General features: G+C 41.4%; 1 protein-coding gene across 2 annotated transcripts in view; it reads left to right on the plus strand.

The window, feature by feature from the left end:
• The window catches only part of kremen1 (kringle containing transmembrane protein 1), a 218,071-nt gene that overhangs the window by 47,228 nt on the left and 148,703 nt on the right, over positions 1-22,140 (plus strand). Inside the window, exon 2 of one of the 2 annotated variants that reach the window (XM_073065438.1) lies at positions 13,141-13,303. The exons of the other annotated variant lie outside the window; for it this stretch is intronic. Within the exon in view, the coding sequence (XP_072921539.1) occupies positions 13,141-13,303 (163 nt within the window). The remainder of the gene's footprint in view (positions 1-13,140; positions 13,304-22,140) is intronic. 2 annotated transcript variants of the gene reach the window in all.

The raw sequence follows: 22,140 nt of genomic DNA on the forward strand, positions 1-22,140 counted from the left end.
GTTGCATGTCTTGTGACAAAACTTCCAGGAACACGTCCTTAGGGTATTGGCAATCCTATTGTGAAACCTTGGCAGGCACCCAGGACTTACAATGCTGGACACATTGAAAATGTCAAGGCAAAGGTGAAGTGCATCGGCGTCTACTGACTGGGTAATACAAGTTTACCACATGAAAGTTTGCAGATGGTAGGAGTGAGGGAATGGCAAGAGAGCCATGGGTTAATGGCATTGCAATCCAAGATTAAGATCAAGATTCAAATTTATTTATCACATGTATATGGAAAGATACTGTGAATGACCTTGTAAGGGTTAACAACCACCATACCTGAGGATGTGTCGCTGGCAGAGCATGCACACAGTGCATGGCAGAACAACACCAAGCTCAAAATGACAACAGCAGAACAAGCCATGTTCTTCCCTCCCATCCCACTGGGCACATACACAGTCCTCCAACCTCTGTTCGGCCTCGAGCCTCCAGCAGACCAGGCCTCAGAGTCTGGGCTTCTACTTCCCCAGCGGGCTCATGGTGATTTGCAGACTCGGAGTGCTGGCCAACGGCCTTGACATCTGGACCACCAATCGACCCTTACACCTTGGTATCAATCCCAGGACCTGCTGATCTCTGAGTACCGGGCCTTAAACTCCGGGCTCGCAGCTGAAAGCAGGTGGGCTGACACATTTGGAGTCACAAAGATGCAAACCAAGATTACTTAGAAGGGTAAATGTGGATAATCAAAGAGCAAAGAATATAATTGTATGTGTTAATTGTAAATGCTGCAAGCTGTGTATGTGGGGCTGAAGTTATTAATGAATTCAGTGACTTCAAGTACTAATGTACAATGAAGGAATGAACTAAAACCGAAGATGCTGCGACCGCTTAACAAAGCAGGACAACAAAACTGACTCACATCCCCCAGGTTCCCCACCTTTGCTAAATCAAGGGGACTTCAGCTTGATCCATTAACTTTCCACTGATGCTGCCTGAGCTGTGGTGTTTCTGCAGGATTTTCTGTTATTGCTCTGGATTTCCATCATTGCATTTATTTTGCATTCCAGTGAAGGGGGACATTACTGGAGCTGAGCTCTCTTTAAAGTTCAATGGAGAACCTTTGCAGGACCTCTGCTGATAGACAGCAAACTGAATATTTGTCCATCAATCTTGTGTTCTGACATCAGTCCAGACAACAAATGGTTGGCTGATCACCTTATTGGGTGCCTCCTGTACCTAATAAGGTGACAAATGTGTGTATGTTTCTGTCTTTTGTTGCTGTAGACCATATATGTCAAACTCAAGGCCCGCGGGCCAAATCCAGCCCGCGGTGGAATTATCTTTGGCTCGCGAGATAATATCTAATTACTATTAAAGCTGGCCCCAGTAATCGAAGCGCCTATGGCGTATGATATGGCTAATGCTGAGTTTATTCAGGTACCAGGTTTTCAGGGTTTTTAGTGTTTATTTGGCAGTCTTCTTCATAAGAAACGGAATTTGTAAAGTGAAACACTTTGTAGTTATAGCAGAGACTGAGACACATGAGAGCAGGCTGAAAAAACGGAGGCAACGAAAGCTGCGTTCGCACGCGTCCGACTGATCCGGCCCGCATGAAGCTGCATTTTGCTCAATCTGGCCCGTGACCTAAAATGAGTTTGACTCCCCTGACCATCTACTTCAAGGTTTGTGTGTTGTGCATTCAGAGATGCCCTTCTACGTAACACTGGTTGTTTGAGTCACTGTCGCCTTCCTGTCAGTTTGAACCAGTCTGGCCATTTTCCTCTGACCTCTGTTATTAACAAGGGGTTTTCGCCCTTGGAACTGCGCTCACTGGATGATTTTTGTTTTTCACACCATGCTCTGTAAACCCTAGCGACTGAACATCCCAGGAGATCAGCAGCTTCTGAGGTACTCAAGCCACCCTGACTGGCACCAACAATCATTCCATGGTCAAAGTCGCTTTGACCACATTTCTTCCCCGTTCTGATATTTGGTCTGAACAACTGAGCCTCTTGACTGTATCGGTGTGCTTTTATGCGTTGAGTTGCTGACAGATGATTGGCTGATTAGATATTTGTATTAACGAGCAGGTGTACCTAATAAAGTGGCCCCTGAGTGTATCTCCGGAGAGAACTGTTCAGTGCTGGTATTCTAGGCAGTCTTATAATCGCATTACAGAAAGAACTGGCAGCCCTGGCATAAACTATACATGGAGTGAGAAGTGACCCATTCAAACCAGACAGCAGTGGCCTCAAAAACTGTCTCCGGTGTGCGAAGAGAGAGTCTGTGATAACCATCAGAAGCACATTAGTAATGGTGGTACTCACTATTGGTAATTATACTGATTTTCATGGATATTACCAATAGGAAGGAAGTTTTTATAATATTCAATTAATAACACATTCAGGAAGATTGTCCTTGTTTGTGATTGTTATTCTGGGGCTTCTTTTTCCATGAAAAACAATGTGCATTTTGTCTGTCTGCTTGTGAGTTTCCCCTTGGCTAAACGAACTTTCAATCCCCTATTCTGTTGCCTTCCTTCTCCAGCTGCGAGCCCACGCAGTCTAGGTCCTGAAGCCCTCTGCTGCCTTTGTCCCAGTATTTACTCTGTGCTTCAGGTTGGCAGGGGGCATGTTCACCCATGCAGGAAGATGGGCAGGCTGCCACCATCTGAAAACAAAACAAGGAGTAGAGCTCATTACACAGATAATTCAAGTGTGGGCAGTGAAAGCTTCTTTGCCTTGTTGCTCAGCAACAGAGTCACTCCATGCAACCTCACTAAATCTGCTCTAGCCTCACAATCTACTTCTCTCTTCTAGGAACCTTCGGTCCAACTAAACAAGGTTCAGGTGCAGTTATTACCCTGCATCCATCAAGCTCCTAAACCATTGTGGCTAACTTAAGACCATGAGATTTAAGAGCAGAATTAGGCCCTTTGCCCCATTGAGTCTGCACTGCTATTTCATTCTGGCTGATCTATTATCCCTCTCAATACCCTGCTTTCTCCGCCAGCCTTCGATGCCCTTACTAATCAAAAACCTATCAACCTTCTCTTTGTGCCAATGAATTCCACAGACTCACCTCCCTCTGGCTAAAGAAACTGCTCCTCGTCTCAGTTCTAAATGGACATTCCTGTGTTCTGAAGCTGTGCCCTCTGGTCCCAAGCCCACCCACTATCAGAAAAATCCTCTCCACATCCATTCTATTTTGACCCTTCAATATTCGATAGGATTCAATGAGATCTCCCATCATTTTTCTAAACGCCAGTGAGTACAGGCCCAGAGCCATCAACTGATCCTCATACATTAACCCTTTCATTGCTGGAATAATTCTTGTGAACCTCCTCTGGACCCCAACTAATGACAGCACATCTTTTCTCGGATAAGGACCCAAAACGACTCACAATACTCCAAGTGTGGTCTGACCAATGCCTTATAAATCTGCAGCATTACATCCTTGCTTTTATATTTTTGTCCACTTGAAATAATTTTCCGACTCAATTTGAAAGTTAACCTTTAGGGAATCCTGCACAAGGACTCCCAAGTCCCACTGCACCTCTGATTTTTGAAGTTCCTTCCTGTTTAGAAAATAATCTACACCTTTACTCCTTCAAGCAAAGTGCATGCCCATACATTTCCCTACACTATATTCCATCTGCCACTTCTTTGCCCATTCTCCCAGTCTGTCTACGTTGTTCTGAAGACTCTCTCCTTCATCAGCACTAGCTCCCCCTCCATCTATCTTTGTATCATCTGTAGACTTGGCCACAAGGCCATCAATTCTGTTATCCAAATCATTGACATACAACATCCTAATACCAAACCCTGCGGAATATCACTGGTCACTGTCAGCCAACTAGAAAAGCCCCCTTTATTCCCATTCCTTGCCTCCCTCCAGTCAGCCAATCTTCTATCCATGCTAGTGTCTTTCCTGTGATACCATGGGATCTGATCTTGTCAAGCAGTCTTGTATGTGGCGCCTTGTCAAAGACCTTCTGAAAGTCCAAGTAAACAACTTCCACAGACTCTCCTTTGTCTATCCTGCTTGTTGTGTCCTCAAATAGTTCTAACAGATTTGACAGGCAAGATTTTCCCTTAAGGAAACCATGCTGATTTTGGCTTATTTATCAAGTGCCTCCAAGTACCCCAAAACTTCATCCTTAATAATGGACTCCAACAACCTCCCAACCACTGAAGTCAGGCTAACTGGCCTATACTCTCTTTTCTTCTGCCCCCTCCCTTCTGAAAGAGTGGAATGACATTTGGAATGATCAGTTCTCTGGAACCATTCTAGAAGCTAATGATTTTTGAACGCTTGTTACTAATGCCTCCACAATCTCTTCAGCTACCTCTTTCAGAACCTTGGGGTGTAGTCCATCTGGTCCAGGTGACTTTTCTGCCTTCAGACCTTTCAGCTTCCCAAACACTTTGTTCTTAGTAACACTTTGTCCGAAGTAACTGCATTACACTCACTTCTGCCACTGACACTCTCGAATTTCTAGCATATTGCTAGTGTTTTCCACAGTGAAGACCATTTCTTTGTCCCCCATTACTATCTCTCCAGCATCATTTTCCAGTGGCCTGATATCCTCTCTTGTCTCTCTTTTACTCTTTATATTTTTGAAAAATCTTTTGGTATCCTCTTTTATAATATTGGCTAGCTTATGTTCATAATTCATCCTTTCTCTCCTTAATGCTTTTTAGTTGCCTTCAGTTGTTTTTTAAAAGCTATCCCATAACTTCCCACTATTTTTTTCTGTATTATATGCTCTCTCTTTTCTTTTTAAGCTGTTCTTTACTTCCCTTGTCAGCTGTGGTTGCCTCATCCTGCGTTGAAACTACTTCTTCAACTTTGAGATGTATTAATCGCTGTAATACTGATATATCTGACTGTATCTTCTCCGTCTCAAATTGCTGGGTGAATTCTGTCATATTATGATCACTCCCTCCCAAAGGTTCCATTACCTTAAGCTCCCTAATCAAATCTGGTTCCTCTATTGGGCTCAACCGCAAGCTGTGCTAAAAAGCCATCTCATAGGCATTCGACAAGTTCCCCTCTTGGGATCCAGCACCAATCAGATTTCAAATCTAGCTGCATATTGAAATTTCCCACGATAATCATAACATTACTCCTTTTAGATGCCTTTATTACCTCCCATTTTAATTTGTAGCCCATATTCTGATTACTGTTCAGAGACTTGTATATAATTCCCCTCAGGGTCTTTTTACCTTTGCAGTTTCTTAACTCTACCCACAAGGATTCTATATTTTCTGATCCTGTGTCACCTCTTTCTAAGGATTTGATTTTATCTTTTACCAACAGAGCCACCCAACCCCTTTGCCTATCTGCCTGTCCTCACCATACAATGTGTATCCTGGGATGTTAAGCTCCCAACTACAATCTTTCAGCCATGACACAGTGACGCCCACAACATTGTACCTGTCAGTCTCTAACTGCGCAAAAAGATCATATACCTTATTCCATATACTGCATGCATTCAAATATAGCACTTTGAGTCCTATATTCATCACCCTTTTCAAATTTGCCCCCATGTTACACTTCATTTCATGCCAGTGACTGCAATTTTGCCCTATTATCAGCCTGTCCTTCCTCACAGTCTCACTATACAGTGTATCCACTTGTACACCAAATGCCCCATCTTTAGCCCTATCACTCTGGTTCCCACCCCCTGCCAAATTAGTTTAAAGCTCTCGCAAACCTGTCCGCTAGCACGTTGATTCCCCTTGAGTTCTGATGTAACCCATTCTTTTTTGTAAAGGTCAGAGGAGATCCCAATGATTCAGAAATCTGAAACCAGCCTCTGCACCACATCTTCAGCCGCTCGTTCATCTGCACTATCATCCTATTCTTGACCTGACTAACATGTAGCATTGGAAGTGATCCAGAGATTACTACCTTTGTGATCCTGTTCTTCAGCCTCTCTCTAACTCCCTGTACTCAGTGCAGGACCTCTTCCCTTTTTCTATCCATGTCATTTGTGCCAACATGCAGCACGACCCCTCACTCTTGAGAATATTCTGCAACCGCAGTGAGACATATTTGAGCATAGCACCTGGGAGGCAACACACCATCCCAGAGTCTTTTCTGTGGCCACAGAATCTCCTGTCCATCCCCCTAACTATTGAGTCTCCTATCACTATTACACCACCTGACTTGACCCTTCCCTTCTGTGCTTCAGATATGGTCACGGTACCACTGGATGGTTGCTCCTGCTGTCTGATAGGTGACTCCCCCTACCCCCAAATAGTATCCAAATGTGTACACTTTTTGCTGAGGGGAATGGCCTAGAGGAAGCCTGCACTAACTGCTTACTCCCCTTACTTCTCCTTCTGGTCACCCATCCACTATCTGAAGCCTGCACTCTGGGTGTGTCCACCTCAGTGAAAGTCTCATCTGTGAGGTTTTCAGCCTCTTGGATGGTGCTGAGTGCACCCAGCTCCAGCTCCATTTCCTTGAATCTTGTCAGTCAGCAGCTGAAGCTGAGTGCACTTCCTGCAGATGTAGTCATCAGGGAGAACATTACATACTCTGCAATCCCACATCTTACAGGAGGAGCATTCCACTGACTTAACTGCCAACCTGCCTACACTTTTTATACCTTTGGCTCTAACTTTTTAAGCTTAACTTCTACAATTAACTCCATGGACTCAGCACCTTTAGCCTCTGCCTGTTCTCACCTAAGACGGCCCACTCCCACAATGGCTGCTCTGCTTGTAACTCCTTTCTTTTTATTGGCTCAAATCAGACTCACTCCCGATGAGACTTGGAGTTTTCAAATGCTCCCACCCTGAAAGATGTCACACTCTCATTTGCTACTCTGAACAATGACTCACTCCCAGTGAGATCTGATGTTTCCAAATGGCTCCTTCCCTATAAGGTGTCACACTTTCATTTTCTACTAAGAACAATGACTCACTCCCAATGAGATCCGATGTTTTCAAAAGGCTCCCGCCCTGTAAGATGTGGTTCTCATACTTGTTACATGGAATGGTGACTCACTCCTGACACGTCTTAAAAATTTTCAAACTTCACTCACCTCAACTCTAAACTGATTTCAAAAACTATGGACTCGATGTCAAGGCCTCTTGCAACTCATGCTCTCAGTATTATTTATTTACTTATTTTTGTTTGCGTATTTGTTCTATTTACACATTGGTTGTTACCCTTTGTGTGTGGTTTTATATTGATTCTCTTGTATTTCTCTGTTCTACTACAAATGCCTGCAAGAAGATGAATCTCAGGATGGTACTCTATATGGTGACATATAAGAAATTAACTTTGATAATAAACTTACATTGAACTTTGAACCTGAGGAACAACCTTTAAAACTCAGTTTCTTGATGTTGTAATCTCAGAGCATTGGAAATCAGACTCAGATACTGGAGCAAATGATACTCTTAAACTGATTAAATAGTTTATGCTTGATACGGTGGCAGTTTTGCTCATGGGCAGAGGCTGTTCACATCTCAGGTGTGAAGTTTACAACACAGTCTTCGCTTATTAATGATAAATACGCAGAAGATCCCCTGTGTATAAACATAGTAAATTGCTTGTGATAATATAGTGATTCTGACTCTTTAATTATATTCCTTTTGAGATTGGTGCTTGCTGTCCTCAGAGGGGTGGCGATGCTGAGAATATTTTAACACTCACTCACATAACCAACAAGAACACTTCTTACTGCCCTGGTGAGATATTTCCATCGCCAGATATCCTCCTACCCTCAAGAGTGAGAGAATCACTTTAATACCAATTAGCATTGTGCTTCAAGCAGTTTTAAGCATCAGACTTGTATTGACATGAAGCTGGATTCAATTTGCCTGCACTTGTTTCACAGAGTGTTTTATCCACCAGCAGAAAGAGGAGACTTTAACTTCAGGCACCTGGGCTAGACTTGTATTGGTAGTACTCAAACCCATCTTAAACTTCACGTGATGCAAAGAATGATGATAAATTGTAAAATCTATTCTTTCAAACTTCACAGAAAAGCACTGTAAATAGTCACTATCAAGCACCTGTTTGTCACACATCTTGGATAAATCTGATCTTATACTTCCCATCAATTATTCATAGTACCTAATACTTTCTTTTAGGACAGAGATGAGGAGGAATTTCTTTAGCCAGAGGGTAGTGAATCTGTGGAATTCATTGCTGTGGAGGCCAAGTCATTGGGTATATTTAAAATGGAGGTTGGTATGTACTGAAATAGTAAGGTCATCAAAGCTTACAGGGATAAGGCAGGAGAATGGGGTTGAGAGGGAAAATAAACCAGTCATGATTGAATGATGGAGCAGACTTGATGGGCTGAATAGCCTAATTATGCTCCTATATCTTGTGGTCTTATAGTACACATGCACACTTGGGACAATTCACACTGGCCAACTAGCCTAGACAGCACACATTTCTTTAAGACCTTAAAGAAAACTGAAGCACCCAGGAGAAGTCCACACAGTTGCAGGGAGAATGAGCCAACACCTCACAGACAGCAGCTTAGATCAGGATTGAACCTAGCTCAGCTGAAGCTATGAGGAAGTGACTCTTCCACCTGTGCCACAGCGCCACCTCAGAATTTATACAGTAAATGTGCATTATTCGTATTATATACACTGGGAAAGCACTAGAATCTTTTTTTACATATGCATCTGACTCTGATGCTTTCAAATCTTAAATTTGATAGGTTTTTGTTTGCTAAAGTTATGGGATACTGAGCCAGGAAGGGAGAGTAGAGTTGAGGTAGATACCTGGTGGAACAGGTTTGAAGGCACCTGCATCCCTGTTCTAATGCTTCAAGATCAGAGACTTGATTCAACAAAGCAACTGAGATATAAGCAACACACACAAAATGCTGGAGGAACTCATCAAGCCAGGCAGCATCTATGGAACAGTCGACATTTTGGGCCAAGACCCTTCTTCAGAGTCCTGATGCTGCCTGGCCTGCTGAGTTCCTCCAGCATTCTGTGCGTGTAGCTCAGATTTCCGGCATTGGCAGTAATGGACCTGCCCGTTACTTCATCCTCTGTCGGTTACTCCAATCGGCAGATTTTCTTTTGTTTGTGCTGAGAGATACATGTGGCAAGTTGTACAACAGATTAAAAGGTGGCCCATTCAAGATGAAAGTAATGATAAAATGATTCAATAGGGCAGATAAAGAACAACTACTTGCTCTGAAGGAGTAACTCAGAAGAAAGAAGGTTAAGTGTTACTATTGAAGCTGTAGTTAATAAGTAATAAGTAATAAGTAAGAATATCTTCAATTACTTCAATTAATAAGTAAGAATATCAAACAGTCTTTCATTTAATTTGAACCCAAAGTTCTCTCCTTCAAAAGAGAATAGCCACTAAATCAACTAAATATTTAAGATAAATTTTCAGAGATTACTGTTAATGTGTCATAAGACAAAAGACCTTTGTAATTTTAAGGTGTCTGAGTTTGTTTTTTAGATAGGTGAGACCTTCATCCTTTGGGCATCATTTAGACCTTGTAAAATTCTCTTCCTTCTGCTCCTAGGCTTCTTCTGCAGTTAAGGATGCCTTTTTGAACTTTGAGATGACAAACGAGGCCATAAACTATGAAAGAATTGATGGTTCCCATATTGGCTTCATGGGGACAGTTAGAGGGTGGTTGGATAGTTTCTGAATGTGGGTTCCAGTCTTGCCACTTATGTAGTTCCCTGTCAGTTCCTGATACATGAATACTGCATGAGGTTGTCATTGCTATCTAGAATAGTCATTTTCTGAGAGGTAATGGTTCACAGATTCTCAAGAGTCTCTGGGGGTCTTGCATTGCTTCAAGCACGCTTTGAGCACATTCTTGAATAGCTTTCTCTGTCCACTTTGTAATGCATTCCTTTGACAGGGCTTGGGATTGGTTGTCTGACATTAGGAATTGGGCCAAGTGTATGGTGTGGAACCAAGGAACAGACCAGTTTGTGGTCAAATTTAGGAGTTAGTAACTGGGTGAGAAAGGAGAGAAGAAGCAGTTTGCAATAATGTAACCAGGTGACAGTTAAAATGCAGGTTACAACCAATCACTTTTTATGTTCAGTAATTGCACAATTTCACAAAGTTCCATTAAAAGAACTGAAGGTGGTTTTAATCTGAAATAAAATCAGAATATGTTGGAAAAACTGAATAGGCCAAGGTGCCTCCACGGACGCAGAAGTGATTAAATTTTTAGATCTGAAACCCTTAATCAGACTGTAAAAGAAGGTAACCAAGTTAGTCTTGGTAGCAGCGATGGGGTAGGGAAAGAGATGGAAATATTCAGCAGGTCAGGCAGCATCTGTGCAGAGAGAAATAGTTTCATGTTATGAACCTTAATCCTAGTGGAACAAGGAATTATAAAGAGATTTAATTAGCTCCGTGTTGAAGGTTGGTTAACATGTTTAAACATGAAAATAGGTGCAGGAGTAGGCCATTCGGCCCTTCGAGCCTGCACCGTCATTCAGTATGAACATGGCTGATCATCCAACTCAGAACCCTGTACCTGCTTTCTCTCCATACCCCCGATCCCTTTAGCCACAAGGGCCAAAGGGATTTGTTTGTGTTTAATTGATGTCTGTATTTCTTTAACGTGTTGTTATCTTCAAGCACACTATTGGCTCTGCAAAAATAGCAGGCAAGAGTCAATGTAATGTGTATTAATCACGAGTTAACAACTGTGTTAAAATAGTGCAGACAGAAATTTAACAAAAAGGTGTGAACTGATATGATAAAAATAGCATGTGGAGCAAATTAAGTCCCCATGGATGGTTATTTGGAGATGCAAAAGCAACTGCTTCAAGAGTTTCAATTTAATTTGATGGAATTGGCTACATTTGAACTTCACACCTATGAAAATAAAAAATTGTATCATAACTATCGCCATTTCCTGCACACTATTTCCTTATATCAAGGAGGCAGCTTCTCAGTATCTGTAGAAACTGTAGAAATACTTGTCAGGTCAGGCAGCATCTGTGGAGAAATATTGGTTCAGGTCAATGGCTTGACTCTAGTGTTTCCTGAATTTGCTTCAGATTTTCAGCATCTGCACAATTCTGATCTTTTGAAACGTTGGAGGAATTTGATTCCTTGCTGGAGTTTACTGCAAGGAGGCAGATTTCTGCAGTATTCTCATCTGAGTGGCCATTAATATGCATGTGGGAGCCCTGGTTATGGGCACTGAAGTTTATTTCACCATGTGGGGCATCATGGCTGAGTTCAGCCTTATTTAGGCCAATGTCCAAGCCCATTTTGAATATTGGAGAATGGCCAGGAATAAGAAAACTGTATCAATTCTGCATCTTCAAGGCTTGAACATTCCTGAGAGGATGCAACATCACTTAGTTACCTTCTTCCCAGCCATTGTTCGTTCATATAATTTATGTGGCTATTTATAACATATAGCCCAGGAGATCTCAGGATCTAACCAAAGATGGCCTTCATTGTGACCTTGGTCTCAGCAGCATCTGATGCCCACCACATGAGAAGACCTTCAAAGACTTACTAACTTAGATTTTGCACCACCAAGTCAAAGTACCAGCACCAAAACCAAATAGTGTGGCAATAGGATTGCAAGCTATTGATCCCATAGTTAACGGTAGAATCCACTGTACGTAAATGAGTATTTATTTTACTGTTGGTGAGAACGTAGCCCACTTTTAGGTAGTGAAGATAAGAAAGGGTAGGAGAAGGTTGTTTGGCCATAATTACTTGCATTGATATAGACTTCTGCTTGAACAAGTGATGATGTGTGAAGAGGTGGGGCATTTAAATGTGAAATTTGCCAATGGTGCTACCATCTGTTTTACTTGCTTTTCCATCCAATTAGCAAAAGACATGTATAGCTGAAAAGAAGAATATTGCAGGAGCACAGGTAAAAGGCAGGGGAATATGAACAAATTGGGCAGATTTTTTTCAGGGGCCATACACTCAGTGGCCACTTTGTTAGGTACACCTGTACACATGCTCATTAATGCAAATATCTAATCAGCCAATCATGTGACAGCAACTCATTGCATAAAACCATGCAGATGTGGTGAAGAGGTTCAGTTGTTGTTCAGATCAAACATCAGAATGGAGAAGAAATGTGATCTAAGTGACTTGGATCATGGAATGATTATTGGTGCTAGATGGAGTAGTTTGAGAGCATCTCAGAACCTACTGGTCCCCTGGGATTTTTGCGCACAGCAGTCTCTAAAGCTTACAGAGAATGGCGTGGAAAAAGAAAAAGAGACATCCAGTGAGTGGCTTTTCTGTGGGTGAAAATGCCTTATTAATGAGAGAGATCAGAAGAGAATGGCCAGGAGGGTGACAGTGACTCAAATCTCCACACATTACAACAGTGGTGTGCAGGAGAGCATCACTGATGCCCAACACGTCGCACTCTGAAGTGGACGGTGTACAGCAACACAAGAGCATGAACACACACCCAGTGGCCACTTTATTAGGTGCAGGAGGTACCGCGTGAAGTGGGCACTGCATGTATGTACATGGTACTCTGAGGCCTCTTTCTACTCTGTATGAAGCATAAGATGCAGAAGCAGAACAGACAGCAGTTATTCCGTTCTGCATTGAGGCTGCCTCCTATTCTCTCCGATTCATTTATCTTGTGTAATCAACAGGTACAGTAAAATGCATCATTTGCACTAACAACTAAGGACGTGTTGGGGGTTGGCACAGGTATTGGGAGTGTGGCTTTACAATTCCAATGCCCCGTGAATAAAGTGTCTATGACATGAGCCTCTCTATACCTGTTTCTACTTGTTTGTTGCATATTTACCGGCAAAGCTTCTGGGTCAAGATAAAGAGCTAAGTGGAACGGAACATTCCTAATTCCTTTAGGGATTGTTATTTTAAACATTGCATTGAAATTTAATTAAATCAGAAATTCCCGCATGCTCTTTGTCTGACCGACCAAGTCAGCAGGAAAGTCAAGCAAGTAGTAATTGCGTCCTATCTGAGATAAGTCATGCTTCTGAAAATAATTCTGCGGGCTGAAATGGAGCTGTCTTAAAAAATTTAATGTAAATTGGATTTCGTCTTCTAAAGCAAAATAAATGACTTTATCTGTGCCAACAGTACTAGATCAGGTGTCTTTCAAGAGGGCTTACTCAGACAGTTTAACAAGGTTCTTTCTATGCCACTTATAGAATGCTACACAGCAAATGGGGCCGACTACCGAGGCTGCCAGAACCAAACCTCAGACCACGGAGGAAAGCCCTGCTTGTATTGGAATGAAACCTTCCAGCACCCCTACAACACCCTCAAGTACCCAAATGGGGAAGGAGGCCTTGGGAATCATAACTATTGCAGGTAACAAACGCTCTGCGGTGAAACCCTTCTTACCCTTTGAATGTGACTTTTATTTAAAAACTGGTGTGGTTTCCTCAGAGAAACAGGAACAAGAGCAGGTCATTCTGCACACTTCTCTGCCTTTCATTAGACTATAGCTGATTTGCATCTTAGCTCCATTTATCCAATCAATCCAAATCTGCTTGGAACCTTTCAGCTGGCTTGTGACCTATGTAGGAAGTAGATTCCAGATTTCTGCTGGCTTTTATGTGATGAAGTGCCTTCTGGCATTACCCAGGATGTGATGTTTTGTTAGCTTTAGTTTGGTGAGAGGTGAATCAACTACAGATACATGTTTGAGATAACTAACACTGAGTAGCAGCAGATGTTGGAAAACATCTCTTAATCCTTTCTGTGTAGTAACAAAGGATTATGAGTGGAACGTCTACATAAACATAAATGTTACTTACTTCAATCTGCAGCTCCCTTCTGGCTTGTGGACAATGTGTCAAGATTTTCTTTGGCCTAATGTAAATATGAATGCTACATTGATAAACCTGAATGCAATGCAGGAAACTGGAAAAGGGGGCATTGGAGGCTGGGGGCTTTTCAGGCACTTTGCAACCTGGACGGTTGATTGGGCTATGCCATTCAAAGACCCTGCCCATCTCAGATATTCTCTCTTCTCACCTCTTCCACCGAGCAGAAGATGCAAACACCAGAAAGCACATTCCAACAGGCTCAGGAACGGCTACTACCCTGCTGTTATAAAACTATTAAATGGTTCTCTAGTGTGATAAAACAGACTCTAGACCTCACACTCCACCTTGATGTGACCTTGCACCTGCACTGCCCTCTCTCTGGAGCCGTTGCCCTTTATTTTGTATTGTTATTTCTTTGCCTTGTTCTGTCTCAATGCACTGTGTAATGATTTGGCCTGCATGACCAGTATCTTGGTCCATCTAATAATAAAAATCATACCGAGTAAATGTGCAGGTTGAGTTGATGGTAAGGAAGGCAAATGTAATGTTAGCATTAATTTCAAGAAGACCGGAACATGAAAACAAGGATGTAATGCTGAAGCTGTCTAAAGCATCAGTCAGACTAGGAGCATTGTGAGCAGTTTTGGGCCCCTTATCTAAGAAAGAATGTGCTGGCACTGGAGTGGTTCCAGAGGAGAGTCACTGGAATGATCTCAGAAATGAACTATTTAATATTTGAAGAGCACTTGATGCCTCTGGGCTGTACTCGCAGGAGTTTAGAAGAATGAGGGGGAGATCTCATTGAAACCTATCGAAAGTTGAAAGGCCTAGATAGAGTGGAAGGGGAGAGAATGTTTCCTGCACTGGGAGAGTCCAGGACCACAGGGTACTGCCTCAGAATAGAAGGACATCCCTTTAGAACAGAGATGAGGAGGAATTTCTTTAGCCGGAGGGTGGTAAATCTGTGGATTTATTGCTACAGACAGCTGTGAGGCCAAGTCATTCGGCATATTTAAAGTGGAGTTTGATAGGTTCTTGATTAAAATGGGCATCAAAGGTTGTGGGGAGAAGGCAGGAGTATGGGGTTGAGAGGGATAAAAAATTAGTGATGGTTTGAAGGGACATATGGCCTAATTCTGCTCCAGAGTCTCATCTTATCAGTTCCTCAGGACATGGATTTGACAAGGTAGAAGACCTGCAGTATTTTATCCTTAAGCTTTTGCAGTCTGAACCTAATTCTCAAAGGGCATGGTTTGAGCATAAATCTTCTGCTTTTTGGAATTAAGATAGGCACTGAATGAGGAGACTGGAGTGACAACTGGAAAATGCCTCACTGGCCAAGAAATACTGCATTCGATACTTTGGAAGAGAAGTAAAATATTGCAGCAAATTATAGAACAATTTATGTTGTTCAAGTGCTTGGTAAATAATATAAATATCCAACTTCTTTTTCCAAAGAAAATCTACAACACTGTTCATACTGGGCAGAGAAAACTTTGCTTTTTATCTAACCATTGACTTGTTAACATTCAGTGCTGATAATGGGGGCCTGAAAAAAGATCAAATTCTATTTACCTGTAATAATATCCCTCAGTTTAATCAGTTTTCTTAAAGATTGTTCTTAAGAATATCCAAACCCTGCATGTTATTCCAGTCATTAATATCAACAGATTGCTCTTCTTAAAGTTAAGTTAATTCCTTTTCTTTGCTGATAAGCAGACATACACTTTATTGCTTCAGATTGTGGCAGGGGCTTATGAATATTAACAAGCTGATAAATTATGCACATAGATCAGAAATTCTGCAATAAACCAGTGTTCAGGAGAAAAGGAAAACATCAGAGAAGCAATAAGCATTTCAAACACTATAATCTTTGGAGAGCTGTTCACCATGAATAGATCAACTAGTCAATAATTCTGCCTAATAGAAAGTGAGTTTAACTAAAAGTCTATTAGTTAAGGATGCATTTCACTTCCTGCTGGTTTCTGTACTCTCAAAGCTTCACTGACAGGACAATGTGAATTAACATTGTTAAAAAGAACCTGAAATAGCTTCTTTAAAGTGAACCAGTGTGCTGCCCAGCCAACAAATTACTTTTGGACTGTAGTTGCAGGCAGTCAAAATACAAAATAATTACAGACCCTGTAACTCTCAACTAGCAGGTTGGGCAACATCTGTGGGAGAAGAAAAAGGGTTAATGTTTCAGGCTGAGAGCTTTGCTTCGGAATCAGGAAAAATGACAAAACAATGTTGCCTTAAATTGCAGAGAAGCGGTAGAGGTGAAGGGAATATCTAATGGAGTGGTGACCAATGAGAGTGAATGGAACCTGTGTAGTGAACTGATTGAGAGTGAGTGATTAACCACAGCCGATTTGTCTGGAGAAGGCATAAACGGGGGATGAATAAAATTGAGTCGGTCAGTTCTCACACATGACAAACTGAGTAAATAATGGGTTAACCATGATTTGGCAAGGAAGGATTAATAATGATATTAAAAAACCCAAATCGATTTGTCTTGCTGTTCTGAATAGGTGTATGGAGATTTTGTGTAAATTTTATTCAGAAGGTGTCTTCTACGACAGAGGACAGGTGCCAGACTAGATTAAAAGCTGAAGACCTGGAGTGGAACTTCTGATGCGAAACTACCGAAGCCAAAGCCTTGCTGCCAGAAATTGATTAATGTTACCAATGGAATTATTCCACCTGCTATTTCAATAAAAATGTCAAACCATTTGTTTTCAGCTTCAGTAACTATCAGTAAACCATCCTGTTTCAACTATATCATGCCCCGTGGCAGTATGTTATTGTAGGTTTCAGCTGATAGAAGATTGATTTTAAAAATGACAAAGAGAATATTACAATTGGCCCTCTTTAAAGTGCGTATTATCTTAAATAAGGGCAGTAGAATAGCATAGCCATTCACAATCAGGGATCGGGCTTGATTCCCACCACTGTATGCAAGGAGTTTGTACGTCCTCCCCAGGGTCATGTGTGTTTCCTCCCACATTCCAAAGGTATACCTGTTAGGGTTAGTAAATTGTAGGCATGGAATGTTAGCATGGGGACACTCACAATTAGACCAAAAGACCATAAGGCATAGAAGCAGAGTTGGGCTATTCATCGAATCTGTTCCACCATTCCATCGTGGCTGATCCTGGATTCCACTCAACCCCATACATCTGCCTTCTTGCCATATTTTGATGCCCTGACAAATCAGGAAACTATCAACTTCCGCTTTAAATATATCCATTGACTCGGCCTCCACTGCAGTCTGTGGCAGAGCATTCTACAGGTTCACTGCTCTGTGGCTAAAAGATTCCTCCATACCTCTGTTCTAAAAGGCTGCTCCTCAATTTTGGAAAGCCCCACCATAGGAAATATCCGCTCCACATCCACTTTATCCACATTTGGGAGTTTTCAATGAGATCCCCTCGCATTCTTCTAAATTCCAGTGAGTACAGGCCCAAAGCTGCCAAATGCTCCTCATATGTTAACCCCTTCATTCCCAGAATCATCCTCGTGAACCTTCACTGGCCTTTCTCCGATGACAACACGTCCTTTCTGAGATACGGGGCCCAAAACTATTGATAATGCTCCAAGTGCGGCCTGACTAATGTCTTATAAAGCCTCAGCATTATCTCCTTGTTTCTATATTTTATTCTCCTTGAAATAAATGGCAACATTGCATTCACCTTCCTTTCCACAGATTCAACCTGTAAATTAACCTTCTGTGAGTTTTGCACAAGGATTCCCAAGTCCTTCTGCACCTCTGATGTTTGAATTTTCACCTCATTTAGATAATAGTCTGTACTATTCCTTCTTTTACCTTAATCAGACTGTGTTGTGTCATTGACACAAACAATGTATTTCACTGTATGTTTCAATGTATATATGACAAATAAAGCTATTCTTTATCTTTAAGTATAAATAGATGTTCATTGTAATTAAAAATGCCACTATTAGGACCCTTGTATACAAATAGAATTAATCCAATTAATGACTTCTTGGATTTGGATATGTTATTGAGTAATTACTTTACAGTGTAAAACTCTAAGAGAGGGAAGTAATTTCATGAAGAGTGGACTGGGATAAAGTTCCTTTGGGTGGTCCAACAGATTATTATCATTTTGGGCTGTTCTCTGTTTCTTTGGTTATTGTCGGTCTCTTAAGATTGAAGATGACTGTTCCCACTCCAGGCTGATGGGTTCTGAGGCGACTGATGAAGCTAGTGATGGATTTGCAGCTTTGGTGCTGATGGCTGGCTGTGTATTTCGTGATGTCACATTCTGGGCATGGGATTCCTCGTGATTTGTGGATGATGTGCCACCCTGAATTTTGAGTGGTAATGGATAGGGATTTTGCATGTTTTCAAGGACATTTTGAGAATGTCCCAGAATCTTTTCTTCTGTCCACCTGCTAATCTCTTTCCTTGAAGGAACTCAGAACAGCGTTTGCTTTGAGAGTTTCCCTCCCCCCACCTTCTTTATGGTGCCCCTGCCCCCTCCTTCTTCAGTCCTGACGAAGGGTCTCGGCCCGAAACGTTGACTGCTCCTTTCAACGGATGCTGCCCAATCTGCTGAGTTCATCCAGCTTGTTTGTATGTGTTGATTTGACCACATCATCAGCCGTGTACTTTGTGTTTGCTTTGAGAGTCTGGCTTTCCAGTTGGAGCTGACTGCGTGTAACTGGTAATATTGGCGGGGGGAGGTGGGGGTGGATGCTGCTGTTGGTTTGCTTCTTCTACCAGTGAACTTGGAATTTTTTGTGACATCTTTCTTCAGCTTTAAGATGACTATTATTTGTAGTCTACATCTTAGAAATATACAGGTGTGAGAGAAGTGATGTACTGGTTTTGATGTCTTAATGCCAAGGCTGTACTGATTCACTGAAAACACTAATGCATTTTTTTTTACAATAATTCCTGGGGTGTTGACAGTTGTTCATATAATTTAGAATAACCTTGATGGGAAATTCTGAATTTTGAACCATGATGTGAGTCATAGACTTAAATGAAACAAATTATGTTCTGTCAGTTAGGTTGAAGTAAAGAGATATTGAGAACTTGGATGCCAATTTTGGGATGGTTTGGGTTTTGGGACTATTTCATTTAATCTGTGTCTCCAAATCTGAGAGACTAAGTAAATAAAAAGAGAACTGGAACCTTGAGGTTATGGAATCTATGTTAGCCCAATTTTGCGCTGTGTTTCTTATCAATGGATTGAATTGTGTGTACAGGGAGAATAGGTGAAACCTTATGGATTTCCACTAGTCTCAAAATATTTGCTTTCAGCCTTTGGTTACCAGGGCTCAAAAGAAATAGTCAACATTGGGGAAATGTGCAACACCACTATCCAGATTCTCATTTCAAAAATCATTGGAATCTAGTATGGCGCCAGAGGACTGGAAAATTGCAAATGTCATTCCACTCTTTAAGAAAGGAGGAAGGCAGCAGGAAGGAAATTGTAGACCAATTGGCCTCACCTCAGTGGATGGGAAGATGTTGGAGTCAATTGTTAAGGTTGAGGTTATGAAGTACTTGGTGACAGGACAAGCAAGGGCAAATTCAGTATGCTTTCCTTCAGGGAAAATCTTGCCTCACAAACCTGTTGGAACTCTTTGAGGAGATTACAAGTAGGATAAATAAAGGGGATGTAGTGGATGTTGTACATTTGAACTTTAAGAAGGCCTTTGACAAAGTGCCACACATGAGGCTGCTTACCAAGTTAAGAGTCCATGATATTACAGGAAAGTTACTGGCATGGTTAGAGCATTAGCTGATTGGTCGGAGGCAGTGAGCGGTATTAAAAAGATCCTTTTCTGGTTGGCTACCAGTCACTAGTGGTATTCCGCAGGGGTTTGTATTGGGACCACTTCCTTTTAGGCTGTATATCAATGATTTAGATGATGGAATAGATGGTTTTGTTACCAAGTTTGCAGATGATACAAAGATTGGTAGAGGGGCATGTAGTGTTGAGGAAGGCTGCAAAAGTACTTAGACAGATTAGCAGAATGGGCAAGAAAGTGGCAAATGAAATGCAGTGTTGGAAAATACAGGGTCATGCATTTTGGTAGAAGAAATAAATGAGAAGACTATTTTTTAAATGGGGAGAAAATCCACAAATCTGAGATACAAAGGGACTTGGGAGTCCTTCTGTAGAATAACTGAAAAGTTAACTTGCAGGTAGAGTCAGTGGTGAGGAAGGGAAATGCAATGTTAGCATTCATTTCAAGAGGTCTAGAATACAAGAGCAGGGATGTGATGCTGAGGCTTTATAAGAAACTGGAGTAGTGTGAACAGTTTTGAGCTCCTCATCTAAGAAAAGATGTGCTGGCATTGGAGGGGATTCAGAGGAGGTTCACAAGGATGATTCTGGGAATGAAAGAGTTATCATATGAGGAACGTTTGATGGCTCTGGGTCTGTTCTCGCTGGAATTTAGAAGGGTGAGGAGGGATCTCATTGAAACCTTCCAGATGTTGAAAGGCCTAGACAGAGTAGATGTGGAAAGGATGTTTCCCATGGTGGGGGAACCTAGGACAAGAGCACACAGCCTCAGGATAGAGGGGTGTCCATTTAAAACAAAGATTTTCTTTAGCCAGAGTGTAGTGAATTTGAGGAATTGGTTACCACAGGCAGATGTGGAGGTCTGTTCGTTGGGTGTATTTAGGGCAGAGATTGATAGGTTCTTGATTGGACATGGCATCAAAGGTTATGGGAGAAGGCCGGGGAGTGGGCTGAAGGGAAAAATGGATCAGCCATGATTGAATGGCAGAGCAGACTCGATGGGCTAGATGGCCTAATTCTGCTCTCATATCTCATGGTCTTACGGTCTAAACAAGCAGGTATTATAAGTACAGTATATGTGCATTGTCACGTTCTTTTTTAATTATCACATTATCTTCTAGAAGATGTATAAGGTAATTGTTCAGAATTCATGTTGTTTCAGATGATACAATTTATGGAGAATCCAGTAATTGAGCAAAGAATAGTTTTAGTTCTTCTTCTCATCCATTTTTAAATGGGAAATGTTAAGGTCCATTTGTGCTGTACACAAACATTGAAGCAATTTGTAGCTGAGGACAGATCAAACATCACTATGAAACATGGACTTGCAGCAGCTCTTCTGAACCACAGAACTACAACACACTCCACTGCTCAATGGGAATTCACAGGAAGATATGGCCAGCTTCGTTCAATCCAAATTGGAGAGAAAGATTGTGGAAAGACATTTCAGGTAAAGGAAATGACAGAAGTCACAAGCAGAAGAGGGTTTAGCCTGCATGATAAAATTTGTGCACTGAGTCCCCCCAGCTGTTTGGAGATGAGAAGATGTGAAACCAATGAAGTAGCAGAGCTGTTCTCTTCTGAGAATCATTGCAGTTGGTTAGAACTTCAGAATAGAATCACACAGATCTCTTTTTCCTGGCTCAAGTAATAGTGAAGAAAACGAAGTGAATATGTTACTGAAGTAAATCCACACTTTTCAATAAAAGCCAATACAAATTTATGATGAAAGTCAAGATGAGACAAATCAATGAGTCCTGAGATGGGTGGTGCTCTGTTCAATAAAATTAACAGACGTAGCATCAAATCTATTGTGAAGATCACGGGGTACAGTAACAGATAATTCAGTTAGATTTTAAGGCAATTTAAATCAGCTAATATTTTTATCTAAAAAAAAGGAAACATAATTTATGTAAATATATACAATACATTCATCTCTATTAATAAAAGCAAGTACAGTTTGAATCAAACTTGTGCATAAATCAGTCACACCTTGTCTTTATGTTTTATGTCTATTATATCATGGACCATTAAAATAAATAATCTGCAGAATAAACGTTCTTTAAAATAACTGATTTATACTTAAGTGAACCAAGTGATAATTAAGATGTTTTCAGATGATATCAAAATTGTTTGTGTTTATTTAGTGGTCAGGAAGAATGTTCTCGGTAGTAGAATGTAATGGTGGACAGTTTAGCCTGCTCACTGATGGCATGTAGAGTTCAATTAGCTAAGTAGTGAAGTTGTGCTCTTGGGGAGGACAAACAAGACAGTGGAACACACAGTGGATGGTAGGAGGCGAAGAAGTATGAATGAACAGAATTACCCAATAAGTAGGGAAATGGAGGGAGATAAAGTGGTTTTGGAAGCAAATGGAATATGTCGAGTCTCTCAAAAGCAGAGGTGGGGGAGTAGGCCTCAAAATCAACTCCTCTCTGTAAACAAATGTATCAGTGTTGTCCAATTCTGCTCAGCAGACCAGGAATATCTCGCAATTAAGTGCTGTCTATTTTGCCTGCCAAGAGAGATTTCTGCAATCACTTTGGTTACAGAGTACATTCCACTTCAGGCCAATGTCAATCAGGCTCTAGAC

Source organism: Hemitrygon akajei, chromosome 14 (assembly GCF_048418815.1).
Source record: "Hemitrygon akajei chromosome 14, sHemAka1.3, whole genome shotgun sequence".
Lineage (NCBI taxonomy): Eukaryota > Metazoa > Chordata > Chondrichthyes > Myliobatiformes > Dasyatidae > Hemitrygon > Hemitrygon akajei.